The following is a 14,674-nucleotide window of genomic DNA, read 5'->3' on the forward strand; positions in this document are numbered from 1 at the left end:
AAGGTGCTTTTTGTTAAGGGATCCCATCAAAGTAATGGCAAAGTGACTTATATACCCACCCTGGAAAAACAGAGGGCCCCCTCTTGCTAAACACAGACAGAAATGATCCATTACTATAGTTTTATTATCTGAAACACACAAACAGGTCATTCTGGGTTTTGTTCTATTTTATTAATTACAAAGTCATATCTCATAAAGACTTGCCAAACAGTTATCAATGAGTGGGAATATAAAAGAAAATACAAAAAAAAAAAGCCCCCAAGCCATAGACTCAAAGCCTGGGAGTGCAGCTAACCAGCCACAAAGGCTGAAGTCGAGGAGACAGGTGTTGGAGACATCCAGCACTGTGAGGTCACGTGGTCTGATCTCTTTGGTTCTTCCCTGGCAGGGCCGTACCCCACCACCTTCAATACAAGAGCTGGTATACTGTGGCTCTTTCCCTGCAGCCGGTGACCAGGTACTGGCTATCCGAGGACATGTCACAACACAGGATGTCATCACACTCCTCTGTCTAGAAAAGAAAGGCGAGGGCTTGAGACAGACGGGAGGACGTCACGTTTCAAGGTTTACGTAGACGCAGGGCTCCACTGGATCACGGACAAAGCTCAAAGTTGAAGACCATGGGTTCACAGGCTCAGTCCTTAATCCCTACCCACTATAAAATGTCGTCTCAGTGGTATCTTCCAGTTCTCTCTGCGACCCATCAGGTAGGGATCTGGGGCCACAAGCACTGAGGGTTTTAGTCCATACACCCGCACCCCTCCCCGTCTCCATACCTGGAACAACCTTCGGAGAGAAGGGGCCGCTAAACAATGGATTGTGCTATCCAGCGTGGCCACAAAATAAGTCCCTGGCAAAGGGAAGAACAGCGTGAGAGATCAGGAACTGAGCCTGTGTTCTCATTCCACTGTCTTCAAGTAGACTAGGGAGAGAGAAACTACCTACTCTGCCTCAGTTTCCCCACCTTATAAAAACCAGACACCTGTCATCTGCTGCCACCAGAGCCGCAGCCAGGACATGGTGATCTATCCCTGAACAAGCGGCCCACGAGATGTGACTACTGCCACTTCTGTCTACCTGTACCTTCAGACTTCATTCTATATGGAAGTCCTCATGGTCGAGAGTAGCATAAGAAAGAGGGGGGAGAAGATAGGAACTCATGGGGCCACCTGGCTTCTAACTCACCACAAGAGGCAAACTTGAGGTTGTGGCGTTGTGAGTATCTCTGGACAACAGCTTTGTATTTCTCCTCGCGGTGCGCGTGCAGGATGACAATATCACTCATCTTCAAGCCCGCTAGCACCCACTCCTCACTGGGGTCATGGGTAATGCTAAGGATCTGTGGGAAGTTTGGGGCAGTGCTCAAAATTGCCAGTGCCCTCATGTAAGCCCTGGCCTCAGATTTACACTCAGCACGCCCCCCTGCCCACATCCAAGATCCCACCCTGGGGTTGAACTTGGTCCTGAAGGCAACCAAGCAGGCACCTCATAGCATAAACTGTGTTGCTGCAGCTTCTGGTAGCTCCTCATGTCCCATGAATACAGGATGGTATCTTCACCACCTGTCCAGAACTTAAAGCCTGTGATGTCCACGCAGCGGGATGCGTAGGGAGGAACTTCATGCTTCCTGCGGGGAAAACAACTCAGGTTCTTTAGCAAGGTTTGCTCCCCGGCCCAGCATGTGGAAGGGTTAGGAATGTACAGGGTTAGAAGGTACCTAGATGTGCCTTCCAGGCTGTTTGGCATAGCCCTACTGCCAAGAAGGCAAAGTGGAGTCTCATTCTCAAGTCCTTCCCAAGACACCTTAGTGGCTCTGGAGAGGGGTCCTACCTGATCAAGATTTGGTTCCGCACATCCCAAATCTCCACGAATCCATTGAAAGAAGCCAAGCAGATGTGTGCATCAGAAGAGAGGGCCAAGGAATAGCATATGGAGCCTGTGGAGGCCATCTGGGCCCTGATTTGGGGTGTAGGAGCCAGGTCCCAGAGAGTAAGAGCCTGGGCCATTCCCCCTGTGATCAGACTCTGCTCATCGGGGAACAGCTTGCAGGTAAGTACACGGTTCTGAGGGTCCTGGTGAAGAACACACGCTGTCAATACCCTTGGCAGTGCTGAGGACAGAGGCCCTGGTTGACTTCTCTAAACCTCACCTGAAAGTCCAGCTGGGCCTGAGGCGCTCTGTCCGAGGCATGCAACGCATCTTCATCCCACACCCGGATGTAGCCAGTACCACATGTGTACACGTGGTGCGGAGCACTGCTAACGGCGATAGCGCTCACTCGCTTCCCATGGTGGAGAGTGCCAACCCTCCAGGAACCACGTGGGGACTTCCGTGTGACTACGGCCTCATCTGGAATCGGAGGCTGGGGAGATGACAGGACCGCTCAACCACGGCAGAGGCCTGCTCTACCCCTACTCCCCAAATTTCTAAGCTTCGTTCTCATAGCAGCTTAGTTCAGGGGTCCCCAAATCACATCTCTTGTAGAAGTGACTCTGTGGTTAAAGGTCCTATTTATCGAAATGACAGAACAAGGAGAGCAGCCTCATTAAGAAGATGCTATCCCAGGTCACGCCAGAGAAGGGACTAGGGGCGTGCAAACCATTTCTCCACCGAGGGGTGTGCAAACACACTGCTTTTCCATTGAAGGGTAGGCGGGAAAGAAAGATGTTGTCTAGGTGACAAAACATGACATTAAGGTACTTACAATGGCTTTGAGGAATGACCAGACTTCTCTGTTGGGCAAGGACGAAGAACAGAACTGGCCTGCAGGGAGACAGCCACACCCACAGGTCATGGACCAGGTGTCACCACATCAGACACCAAACCGGGTACCTCACCCACCATCTGGGCTTCAGCTTGGGCTGCCCTTCCCCACTTCCCAACCACACTGTTAGGGCCTACACTTACCAGCCGTAGCTCCTGGGTAAGAACTGTGACGGAGGAGAAAGAGGGAGGAGATGGCATGAAGGGCGGAACTTTGTGCTGAGCCCTCTCTGCCCAGGACAGTCCGTCACCCTGCCCAGCTTCGCTCATGACAGCCTTACCCTGAGCTGGTTCCTCCTTCTGGTTCTGCTTCTGAGAAGTGCATGGGCTGGAGCCCAGCTGTGTCCTGGGCCTGGGGATCCCACTGCTGCTGGGTCATACTGTGCATTTCCTGGTAAACAGGGTCACGCTGAACTGAGGGACATGGGGGCAGCTGGGGCATTCCCTGTGCACTGTCCAACTGGTGGTGGTCTTGTTGCCATTGATGAGAAAAAATACCAGCGCTTTCTGGCATCTTCTTTATCGCCTCTGTCTCATCATAAATCCTGAGTATCTTGAACGAGTCCTCTTTTTCTTCACTCATGTTCTTGGGTCAATCAAGTGAATGAACCATCTGGCTCTAGGGACGCAGCAACCGGATCCTGGGTTCCCAGTTCATCCTGATCTCCTGTACTATGAAAGAGAGCAGGAAAGGGCTGGGAAACAGCTTCATCGCAAGTGCTTATTGCGCCAGTATAAGAATTCGAGTGCAGATTCCCAGCCTCCATGTACAGAGTCAAGCATGTATCTGCAATCCTAGTGCTAGGCTAGTGGAGGCAAGGGACCCCTGGGGCTTGTTGGCCAGCCATACAACCTGAATTGGTAAACTTCAGGTTTAGTGAGAGACCCTGTCTCAAAAAAAAAAAAAAAAGGAGATGGGCCAGAGAGGTGGCCCCACACGCCTGAGAGCCCAACTTCAGTCCTCAAACCTATGCAAAGGTCCAGATGTGGTAGCACACATCTGTAATCTCAGTACTTCTACAGCAAGATGGGAAACAGAGACAGAATTATCCAGAAGTCTGAAGACCAGCTGCCCTGGAGCACGCAGTATAACAACAGACACAGAGAGACCCTGCCTTAAAATAAGACAGAAGCAGAGAACCAACTCCTGAGAAGCTGTCCTCTGGCCTCCACATGCGTTCTGTGGCGTGTGCACACTCGTATTCATGTGACATGCACACATGCTCACCCCAAAAAACAACTTCAAAAAAAAGTGGAGATTGTTTTAGGAAGACAGCTGACACCAACCTTTGACCCACACATGCATGCACACATGTACACACACTTCCACACACAGGAGCGTGTACACACACACACACACACAGAGGGAACAAAGGCAAAAATCAGGTTTATTGTGCAGAGTCTGTTTGGAATGTTCTGGAAACACCTCTTTGGATGTAAAGCCTCAAAAGATCAGCTACCAATTAACTTTGGCAGACATGGGCTGTGTTTCTGTGTGGATGAAATGAAACCCACCCTTTAATTTGGACATCCCCATATCAAATGTGGCTCATCCCCAAATGTGCCCAGACCTTAAGGCAACAGGAAGTCCACACAGAGACCCTGGGGTGTCTCACCCATGACAACGTGGAGGAGCTTGGGACCATGCACTCTAATATAAGACGCTCTGTCTGGGGAGAACAGGAGGCAGAGTGAGAAGACTCGGCCCGGCAGTGACTGACATGTGCTGCACCCTGCGACAATGCTAACGGGAACAGATTCACATCTGTGGAGCACCGTAGGAGGCCAGGAGCAAATGAAGGACAGAGGACGGGGTGCTCAGCTGCAGCCTGTGCAGGGGAAATTGTGGATTTAAGACAGGCCGGAGCCCTCTTTAGAAAGATTCTACTCCAATCTATCCAACAGCTAGCCCTAGAAATGTCCCTGGGAAACCCCAGGTTTTTCTATTAAGAGGACCTAACAGAAACCTCAGAGACATGGAGAGCCATGGGGGGAGAATCTTCGTTTCAGAAGAATGGTTTTGACAGGCAGGCTCACTCAGTGGCGCTCATGAAGGTCTCCAACAGAAAACCAGCAGCCTGACAATGGTTAGTTGTGTATTTGGCCCTGAATTAAATGCTTTACATGAAAATCTAATTTTTTCCTTGCCACCATATGCTCTATATTTATGGCTGTTGGTTGGTTGCAGATCAAACTCCGGGCCTCCCTTCTACATGCTAGGCAAGCACTCTATCACTGAGCTGAACGCCCAGCCTCTCTGAACCATTTTATAGATATTGTTTTGAGACAAGGTCTTTTTCTGCAGCCCAGCCTGGCTTCAAACTTCTGACTATCGTCCTGCCTCAGCATCCCAAAGACTAGGGCACATTTCATAGATTAATAAGCCAAGCCCAGAGCAAGTGAGCCCTAGGTCCCAGGACGAGTGGCTAGAAAGAACAAAGCTGCTCCCACTGGGTTCTCCCTGGCTCACTTCTTACCGCCCACTAGAAGGAAGAAGGCAATACCCACCGTAAGAGCCAAGGCACATACTCTGACCTAGCACCCCCAGATTCACAAAGCTGTCCTGTAGACACAATCAGAGATAGACAAAACGATATGCGTGCAAGCTGGAGCAAAACCCAAACACCACAGGTGAAGACTGGTGACATAGAGAGCACATCCTCACAGGGGAAGGGTGCACAGTAGTTAAAATTGTTAAAGTAGTTAAAATCTAATCTACTATTAGAGGGGGGCATTACAGAGCTCAGAATAATGTTCAAAATATATTTAACTTTGTGTAAGAAAGGGTGGAGATTAGAATTTATTTTCATGTGTGTACAAGAGATTAAGAAGAATAGCTGCGTTTCCAATATAGAAACTGGAAAATGGGAACAAGGAACAGGAGGGAGGGACAGCCACAAGACCTGATACTGCTTTTCCTTCTTTGGGGACATTTCAACCTATATTAGAAACTCTTGAACCGGGAGCCAAATTCTCATATCTCCCAAAGCACAGCCCCCGTGATTCCTAATTAGTTCCGTCATTTGCTCACTCAACACGTTTTCTCTGGAAGGCGTCAGGCTGCCTTTAACTGGGGACACCCGGGCTAGTTTAGTCCTGGTGAGAATCAGCAATGGGGCTCAGGCCTCTGCACCTAGCAGAATGAGCATTCCAATAAGTGAGGGCCCTGCTGCAAAGGCCTCCACATTCCAGATAAGTGAGGGCCCTGCTGCAAAGGCCTCCGCATTCCAGATAACTGAGGGCCTGGCTGCAAAGTCCTCCTATGGAGGTTGGGAAAAGCTTAAAGACAACTAAATTACTTAACTGGGGCTTCTGACTTCAAGTTAACCAGATTTTCACCATCAAAGTAAGACAAGGCTTTTGAAGGTGCAATTCACGGGCTCCCCTCTCTTCTCTCCAAGAGTGGGAAATTCTGCACTCACAAATAACCTGGGGCAGGAAACTCACCTCCAAAAGCAGGTCGAAGTCTAGAGATTAAAAGTGGAGAGTGAAGACCCAGCTAGGCTTGGATCCACTCTTCCACCTCCCTGGGGAGGTGGGGAGGGGGAGGAGGGAAGAAGGAGTCCTGAGGTAAACACTGGCCTAACAAATACTGAAGCCCTGGGTGAGAACCCAGTCAAGTGTTTGGATCCTGAAGGGCTGGTCAACATCAGGGTGTGGCCACACACGTTCCGAGCTCCTGTGTCTCTGAGTGGAGAACAAGGCAGGAATCTCTCCAAATAAGTTCAGCAGATAGAGTGAGAAACTTCAGGGGATAAACCTGTGGTTTCAGCTGACCTAGAAGAGCCTTATCTGGTCAAAAGGCACTTGCGGTTAAATTCTCACCTCCAGATGAATTCACTTTGCTCCCAAGGCAGAACTTCAGTAAGCTGAAAGCGGGGAGTTAGGGGAAGGGGGTGGCATTCCCTCTCCTTCTCCCTGGTCTGGCTTTGTGCCTGTCATCTTTGACCCGAGCTTCTGAAATTCACCGCTCAAGAGGCCTTGCATTTCTGTGGCTGTCTTGTCTAGGGATTCTTGAATTTGAGCATCCCACAGAGTCCTCCGGAGGGCTTGATGAGAGTGCCAGCCCCACTTCCCAGATGTTCTGATTCAAGGGCTCGGGCGCTGAGAATCTGTGCTTCTAAGAGGGTGCTTGGCGATGAAGGCCGTGGTTAGGAGAAATGGTTGTGGCAGCGGGGATAACGGAGAAAAACTGGTGATGTCGGGATGGGAGCAGTGATGGAGATGGGGAGGGGGTGGGGAGGGGATGGGGATAGGGCAGAGGTGAGGTGGGTGGTGGTATCGTAGATCAGGATGATGTTACTGCAGTAGTGGTGGTGGTGGTGGGAGTGGTGGTAAGGGCTGTAAAACTGGTAGTAATGAGAGTGGTAATGCCATTGTAGTTTTGGCGACAACGGTGGCAATGTGGTGGTAGTGATTGATGGTGCCAACCGTGGCGACATGGTAGTGAGCATACGACGTTAGGCGCTGCTGGCGCTGTTGGTTGGAGCACCGTTTGAGACGTTCCGTACGACTCTTCCGTCCTCTGGTTCCTTCCCACAGGAGGACAGTTGCAAGTGAGTCTGGATACTTCTCTCGTTCCCGATTCTGCCGCCTGCCTGTCCTCTCTCCTCACTAAATTCTCTACTCTGGTTTCTTCTTCATCCCTTGGTCTTCTTCTTTTGAAACAAAAACTCTGAAAAGACTGCTGCTTAGAAGTTCCTTGCCTCCCATTCCTAAAATCTCGTCTATTCCTCTTGTCCCCCTCTTCTTGTCCCCAAGACTTCTGAAGTTACCTATCACCTTCATTACCCAGATCCCCTAGCCTGGTATTTAAGATGCATCCCCATCTGCTCTCCTCCTATTTTTCCCTGTTTCTGCCACACCCAACCACGGTTTCATGAGCAGCCTGCTCCCCCTCCGGCTTTGCCCATGCTTGTCCTTCATCTGGGAATGATGCTTCCGATGCTTCCTGCTGCTCACTTGTGTATCAAACAGATGCCCCCATGCACTCTGAGCCAAGTGTGTGCCATGAACCAGAAACCAGGCCAAAGCCAAGCCCACATCCTTGAGGAACTGCTGCATAAAAGTGGGGACAGTGCCTGTGGTCGGTGCAGCCCTGGGAGGAAAGAACTTCTAGAAAGGGCCACTGCGTTTCTCATAAAGTGGTGCCCTGTTTATCACAGCCTGTTGCATCGCCACCCAGGTGGGAGCTTCACATCAATCCCTGTTCTTACACAATCCACCTTGTGGCGAATTATCATGTATTGATTCTCACAGGAAACACAAGGTGAGGCAAACAGGGCCTGGGTTGTCCCCAGTTTGGAATCATAAGAATTAATGGGGGGGGGGGGCAGCCAGAATCCCACAGATTCTTGTCTAAAACCAGAATACAAATCCTAGTCCTGGCGGCTATGATTAATGTTGTAAGAAGTATTTCATATGAATCTTTTTCTATCAAATACTGTAAAACTTGTGTTTAGGGCAAGGAACTCAAATCTTTTTCTGTTTGTTTGGTTTTTAAGACAGGGTCTCACTGTGTAGTCCTGTTTGGGCTGGAGGGCCTTGAACTCAAAAGAAATTCGCTTGTCTGTTTCCTTAGTGTATACAGAGGCGTAGGCAGGGAAGAGCCTAGTGAATCTGGTCAGTTTCAGGGGCTTCTGAAACTTATTGGTTTGTCTTCTTCCTGAGGGTCTTTTGTTCTCATATTTTGTTTGTTTGCGGGTTTTGTTTGTTTTTGGTTTTTTTGAGTCAGGATTTCTATGAATGTAGCCCATAGGATTTCTATGAATGGCCATGTAGGCCATTCTGGAACTCTCTCTGTAGACCAGGCTGTCCTGGAACTTACTCTGTAAACCAGGCTTTCCTGAATTACCTTTTTATTGATTCTCATAGAAAACACAGTGAGACAAACAGGGCCTGGGTTTGTCCCCAGTTTGTAACCTTAAGAATTAATGAGGAGGGCCGGAATTTCAGAGTCTTGTCTCAAACAAGTTGAGAATTCTTCAAATATCTTTCAATAAGAAGGGTACCGGTAGCCAGGTGTGGCGCATACCTTTAATCCCAGCACTCAGGAAGCAGAGGCAGGTGGATCTCTGAGTTCAAGGCCCAAAATTCCCTAAGGAGACCAGGTTGGCCTCTGCCTACTCAGTGCTGGGATTAAAAGTTTATCTCCCTACCTTCTAAGACAGTTAGGTTGATATTTTAATTCTCCCACCAGGCAAAAAACTTTTACTTACACGAAAACTCTGCTACAATTTCAGATTAAAGCGAGCGATTCCCTCCCCTACTTCATCTCCTCTGCACTGTTTCAAACTCAGTCGATCTCCGAAGAGCTGAGACCAGAGTCCAGCCCATGGGGAAAAGACACAGACGGTCACCGCAGCATTAGAATAAAAATCACATGCACTTCCTGGCTTGGGGTTCTTGCTCTTCCAAGCACACCGTCTTGACCATGAGTAAAGTCTTGTCTTGCTGAGACATTTCTGTTGGCGTGATGATCTAGTTATTGTCCCTGGGCTTAGTTCTAACAATGTGTTTGGGTGTTTTGCCTGCATGTATGTCTACGAGCCATACATGTGCAGTGTCCAGAGGCCAGAAGAGGGCGTCAGATCCTCTGGAACTGGTTTTATAGATGGTTGTGAGCATCCATGAGGGTGATGACAATCAAGTCTAAGTCCTCTCTAGAAGAGAGCAGTCTGTGCTCTCAACCACTGAGCTATCTCTTCACACCCCCATATGACATTTAAAAATATTTGCAAGAGCCTTACTGAGCCATAGGAGTTGGCTACATTTTTCATATATGGCTGTGTATGTGTGTGTGTGTGTGTGTGTGTGTGTGTGTGTGTGAGCATGCGTGCTTCTCCCCCTCGTTGCCCTCTGTTCAAATGTACCAGTTCAGTGTTCAGACCTCCCCCTCCATCCTAGACTATCTCAGTGACTGCCAGTTCCGTTCTTAGCAATCTACCGCCCTACTCAAGTGCACTGCAGCCACTCTATCCAGTTTGCTGGCGCCAAATGTCCTCATTCATGCTCCCTCCTCCATCTCCCTGCAGCTGGGTGAAGACTAACCCTTCGTCCAGCACATCTGGGTTTGTGATTGTATTCACCTTCAGCTCCTCCTGGAACCTCTGTTTCCTGACACAGAAGCTTCCCTACAGGGTAGCCATGAGAGAGGACTGGACAGTTGACAGAGTATCGTGATCCAGAATCTTTGCCCTCCCTAGAAATCCTGGCCGCAAAGCTACGCTCGCTGGACCATAGGGGACCTCCCCAACACCAGCTCTGTCTCTCTGAGCCCCAGATGAATATGTGTTTACTTGGAATCTAGCATTGCTAAAGCTCTCACTGTCTAGGGCCCTTGCCCTTGTTCCTTGCCCATCCACTCAAAAGAAAGCCAACTCTTCCTCCAGAAACGGAAGTTTGATTGCACCTCCTGCAGTCTTAGAAAAGCTGTTGATGGTTAGCTCCATTTTCGGATGGGGAAACTGAGGTTTGGGCTAATAGTCTGCAATGATGAAAAGTTGTAGAAGTGGAAAATGATGGTAGTTGTTCAATGCTGTGCTGTCGCCGAACTGTATATTTTGTAGAGTTAAAATGGTGAGTTTCATGTTGTTATGTATTTTACAAGAAAAAAGGCAATAAGGAGTTAAAGGTCTGTAAGCCCCCATACCGTGAGCCCTCTTCCTCTTCATCCAGTGAACTCCAGGTAGTTTGGCCTGTGGTTTCTTACCTTTGTGACCCTAGGAGGGCCAGTCAGCTGTAGATGGCCCCTGCCCAGGGAATATAGGCAAATGAAGACTCTGGCTGATGGGTCAGCCACCTATGTGTCATTAGAATCAAGGACATTGACCTGCAGACCTTCATTGGAGGCTCCGCTCTCTGGTGGACAAGTTCAGAGCAGCTCAAATCTAATTTCCAGCCATCAGGCCCTTGAGGCTCCTATGCAGTTTACTGGAGGGCTATGCTCAGAGCATTGCTCCCCTCCACTTCCATCCCTGACTCCAGGAGCTTCTCTTTCAACACGGTGCCGCCGCCGAGAGAGTCACCTAGACACTTGCTGATGAAAATGTATCAACAATAATGTCCACAGGTACCAAACACTCCCCTCTTCCTAATACAGTGTGAACACCTGCAGTTCCAAGTCCAGAGGGCAGGGGGCAGTAAAGAGTAAACTGAGGTCACAGGATGGGGGAGGGTGCAAAAGAGAGGTGACTTTTGCTCTGAGCAGCGTGGAGGAGGAACCTTCTAGAAGGAAGGGATGACATTGGGTCAGGCCACTCCTCATTATTCATCTGGTCCTTTGATGTCACGGGGAACCCCTAACTCTCCCATCCTTATCAAGTTGCCTGTCACACAAGGTCCTTACTCACTCCCTGAGACTGAACACTTGCATTCCAAATCCTACTGACCGGTTTCTGTCCAGAATTCTCCTTTTTCTTCCTAGGGACCTTTGAGCTAAGCTTTGAGCTGTCCCAGTCAGGGCCTTGGGGCGACACCCCACATCACAGCTCTTCCAGTGAGCTCCTCCGAGAGCTGTTTCATTACTGGACTGCAAGCCTTCTTTAAAGGCAATGTGGTGGGCTCACGGGTGCGCTCCCCTCTGTCACTCCCGCAGCCCTCTGGTCTCGCCATCTTCTCGGTCTCCCACAGGAGAGAGACCCAGGGGACATTTTGCCACCACCACCTCAGACGCAACAGCTCCAGGGTCCTGGATCTGAGGCAGCTGTTGAAGGACTTTTCCTCAGGTTCAGGGCAGAGGAAGAGCCTGGGTCCTGGAGCTGAGGCAGCTGTTGAAGGACTTTTCCTCAGGTTCAGAGCAGAGAAAGAGCCTTCGTGTGGCCGAGGGGACCTGGTAGCCACACGCTGGTAATTTGGTCACTTGCTCCCCGCCATGCTGGAAACACCCACGCGAGGTGCGCTGCCTCCTTGTGGCAACAGAAGCGGAAGACAACTCCTAAAGGCTGCTGTGCCCTCCCTCCTCCCTGTGCAGGGTACCCCAAGCCCCCACACAGGGCTCAAGTCCCTGTCCCCTTGCACCACGACACCAGCAGCAGGCGGGTACAGCCCTGCGCGAGAATGGCGGGAACTGTGCAGCTGGTGCACGCAGCTCCCGCCTGCTCTGGGAGGAGCCCTTGGAGGCTCCTGCCCTGGTGACGAATGGGCGGCCCCAGCCCGGGTGTTGAGGTGGGGAGGTAGAGACTGGAGGACACGCTGGGGGTCGTCCACAGAACAGTTTCTTACCGTAACTGGCTGCAAGTCTCTGGGGGCACCTGGGGGCCGCCGCAGGAGACACTTGGTGCAGTGTGCAGTTGACGAAGGCTTCCTGGAGGCTGGGCTTGGACGGAGGGTGGGTGGGATTTCCGCGCCCGATAAGGGGTGGGAGCCACACCTCAGGAACATGGCAGCCATTTGAAGACCCGCCCTGCTGTGGTGGATGAAACTAGAGCAGGAAGTGGCGCCCTGATCTCCACAAACAAAAGAGTAGGCTGATGATTCCCACCTGCCCTTCTGGTTCAGGCCTTAGCGGGGAGCCCCCAGACCTGGAAGGTGCTCTACCTGTGGGGAGCCACCTCATCTGTAGTGTGTGGGACTAAAGAAAGCAGGGAACTTCCCAACCCTGTGGCTGCATGCTTCTCCCCGAAAAGGCCAAAATCGGCTCATCTCTCGTTGTCTGATTCTTGACTAAGCGGAAGGGGTTGTCAGGCATTCTGAAATAGAACGGAATGCTCTCCTCAGTTCCTGGTCAGGCCAGACAACAGACAAAAGTGGAGAGAACTCAATGTCTTTCCAGAAGCCCTTCTCGGACTCATTATGCCCAGGTGTTTTCTGAGGGTGACAGGTTTGGGCAGGAGGGCACCCTGTACCCCGGAGACAGATGTTCTGATCCAGACTGAAAGAAAAAGATTGTAACAGACATCCAGCTGGGCCTAGAGCCCGGGATGAGAAATGTTACAGTGTCGAAACAAGAGTCTCCAGGGCTGAGGCTCCTGTGATCATTGGAAGGCATCGCCTGGACTTGGGCAGGTGTGGCTGGGGTACCTTCCTAGTGCTGAGGCTTGATAGCTTGACGCTCTGCAGGTGACAAACAGGTTTCTTCACCTGCCAGTCTTTGGGGTCTGAGCAGATAAACTTGTCCTGGACAATAACAAACCTACAGGGAGGGAGAAAATATCACTGACTGTCAAAGCGTAGCCTTCCAGAGGCCCTGGGGTCAGCCACGTCCTCATCTTGGCCAAGACTGAGCCTCAAGTTCACACAGGTTCCAGTTGGTGACAGATCCGGAACGTCGGACTGTCTGATCTCAGTGCTCTTGGATGGATGCCTCAGCAGTCTGTGTTGAGGGAACAGGACTGGGGACTCCTGGTCCTGTCTTCGACTTCATCCCAGATACCAGCGGCAGATAGACATGACCTAGCTTACAGGTGGAGCAAGCACTGCCTTCTGTTAGTGAGACAGAACTTTGCCTGGGGAAACTCAACACACACTTCTATAGGGAGCCCACGGCACACCAAAGTATGGATACCGCTGACGTCCAAACTGACGAACCAGTGAGTTTTATCAGCGTTACTTACAGGAGCAGAAATGACTCAAAGGCAGCTGCATCACCAAAGCCCACCCTAGCACGGGTCACAGCTCACAAAACTGGGAACCTGGAGCCCCCTGCCCAAGCTGCGGGGCAGCTCGAGAGGTTGGGGGGGTCCCTTTCAGAAGCCTGAGTTGGCCTACACCTCTTTCAGACAGCTCAGTTGGTGTCTGCTTCTTCAGGCAGCTGCTCTCATCTCGGAGTCTTTGCAGCGCAGCTTCCTTCTGTCTGAAGGGATGCTCAACTTTGCTGACACTGGCAAGGAGGGGCCTAGTGAATCTGATCAGTTTTAGGGACTTTCTGAAGCTCTTTTGAGTTGGATGGAATATTTCATCTGATGTCTCCCCTGCCTGGGATTGGAGACAGATGAATCATTGATTTGCTGTGTGACGAGAGGGTCTCCTGTTCATCCCTGGGCCTCAGTCTCTCTGTTAATAAAATAAGGACTTGAACCCATGGCTTACAGCCCCTCTGGGTCTCATGGTGTATGGTCTGAAACTACTCCGTCAGCACAAGTGGCGAAGGGAAGGAAGGGTCCTGCTCCTTTCTCTCTCCAAGGCATGATAGAAGGGGCAGGGCTTGCCTCTATCCATGGCCAGCTCCCAGGAGCGCCAGGACTCAGGGCCATTTTACACAGTGGCATCACTGAGACACTCCACTAAGGTCCTATTCCTTGTCACCAGCTGATAGGGATGGCTTGTTTGAAGTGCTCGAGGCAGCACTCCTGGCCAATATTGGTGGCTGAAGTTCTAAGACCAGAACAGGCAGGCTTTGGGACTGCGGTGTGTGTTATGTGTGCTCCTGGGAGTCTGTGTATGTGGGGATCTGTGGAGGACACTGTCAGTGGCAGAGCCTATGTGCACACCTTTATGTCAATGGGAGAGAGACTTGGAGCTTGACCTTGCATGAGCACACACACACATGTGTACACATCTGTGTGCACACCTAACTGTGCAGCAGATAATCTTCACCACCACACTTGGGAAGTAGGTTCTACTACCACCCCATTTTGCACATGACAAAACAGAACCCGGAGATAGGGATACACTCCTCCGACCTCAGCTGTGTACAAAGAAATACGATATCCAAAAAGCAGCACATAGGCAAAAGAATGCTTTTGTGAATTTTTAAGTATTGCCCCCAACTGTCCTCTGACTCTCCTATGGGATAAATTTAATTTGACTGTCTCAAACCAGCTGGGACTCAATCTTTTCACAGCCCTACAAACTTGAAGCTAACGTGTGTGTGGGGGGGGTGCCACACAGTCTGCCTGGAGATAGTGCCTACATGATGGCAGTTCCTGGTGACAACCACCAACCTGCTTTCTAGAACAGCTACCTGCCTTTG

At 50.6% G+C, this 14,674-nt stretch overlaps 1 protein-coding gene across 2 annotated transcripts; it reads right to left on the reverse strand.

The window, feature by feature from the left end:
* Positions 1 to 149: 149 nt before the first annotated feature.
* On the reverse strand, positions 150 to 12,379 carry Tle7 (TLE family member 7). 2 transcript variants are annotated; one of them, XM_048437002.3, is made up of 10 exons: positions 11,986 to 12,379; positions 3,045 to 3,154; positions 2,908 to 2,930; positions 2,705 to 2,763; positions 2,150 to 2,362; positions 1,831 to 2,072; positions 1,486 to 1,627; positions 1,186 to 1,339; positions 777 to 850; positions 150 to 511 (listed from the first exon to the last, which is right to left on the reverse strand). In XM_048437002.3, the coding sequence occupies exons 1-10, from the start codon at positions 12,151 to 12,153 to the stop codon at positions 407 to 409; spliced, it is 1,290 nt and encodes a 429-aa protein (XP_048292959.3). In that variant the 5' UTR covers positions 12,154 to 12,379; the 3' UTR covers positions 150 to 406. The 2 variants fall into 2 exon arrangements, with proteins under 2 accessions (XP_048292959.3, XP_085537673.2); XM_085681547.2 differs by lacking the exon at positions 11,986 to 12,379 and having other exon boundaries at positions 3,045 to 3,484.
* Between the last annotated feature and the right edge of the window lie 2,295 nt (positions 12,380 to 14,674).

This window comes from Myodes glareolus, chromosome 22 (genome assembly GCF_982192425.1).
Source record: "Myodes glareolus chromosome 22, mMyoGla1.1, whole genome shotgun sequence".
Taxonomy (NCBI): Eukaryota; Metazoa; Chordata; class Mammalia; order Rodentia; family Cricetidae; genus Myodes; species Myodes glareolus.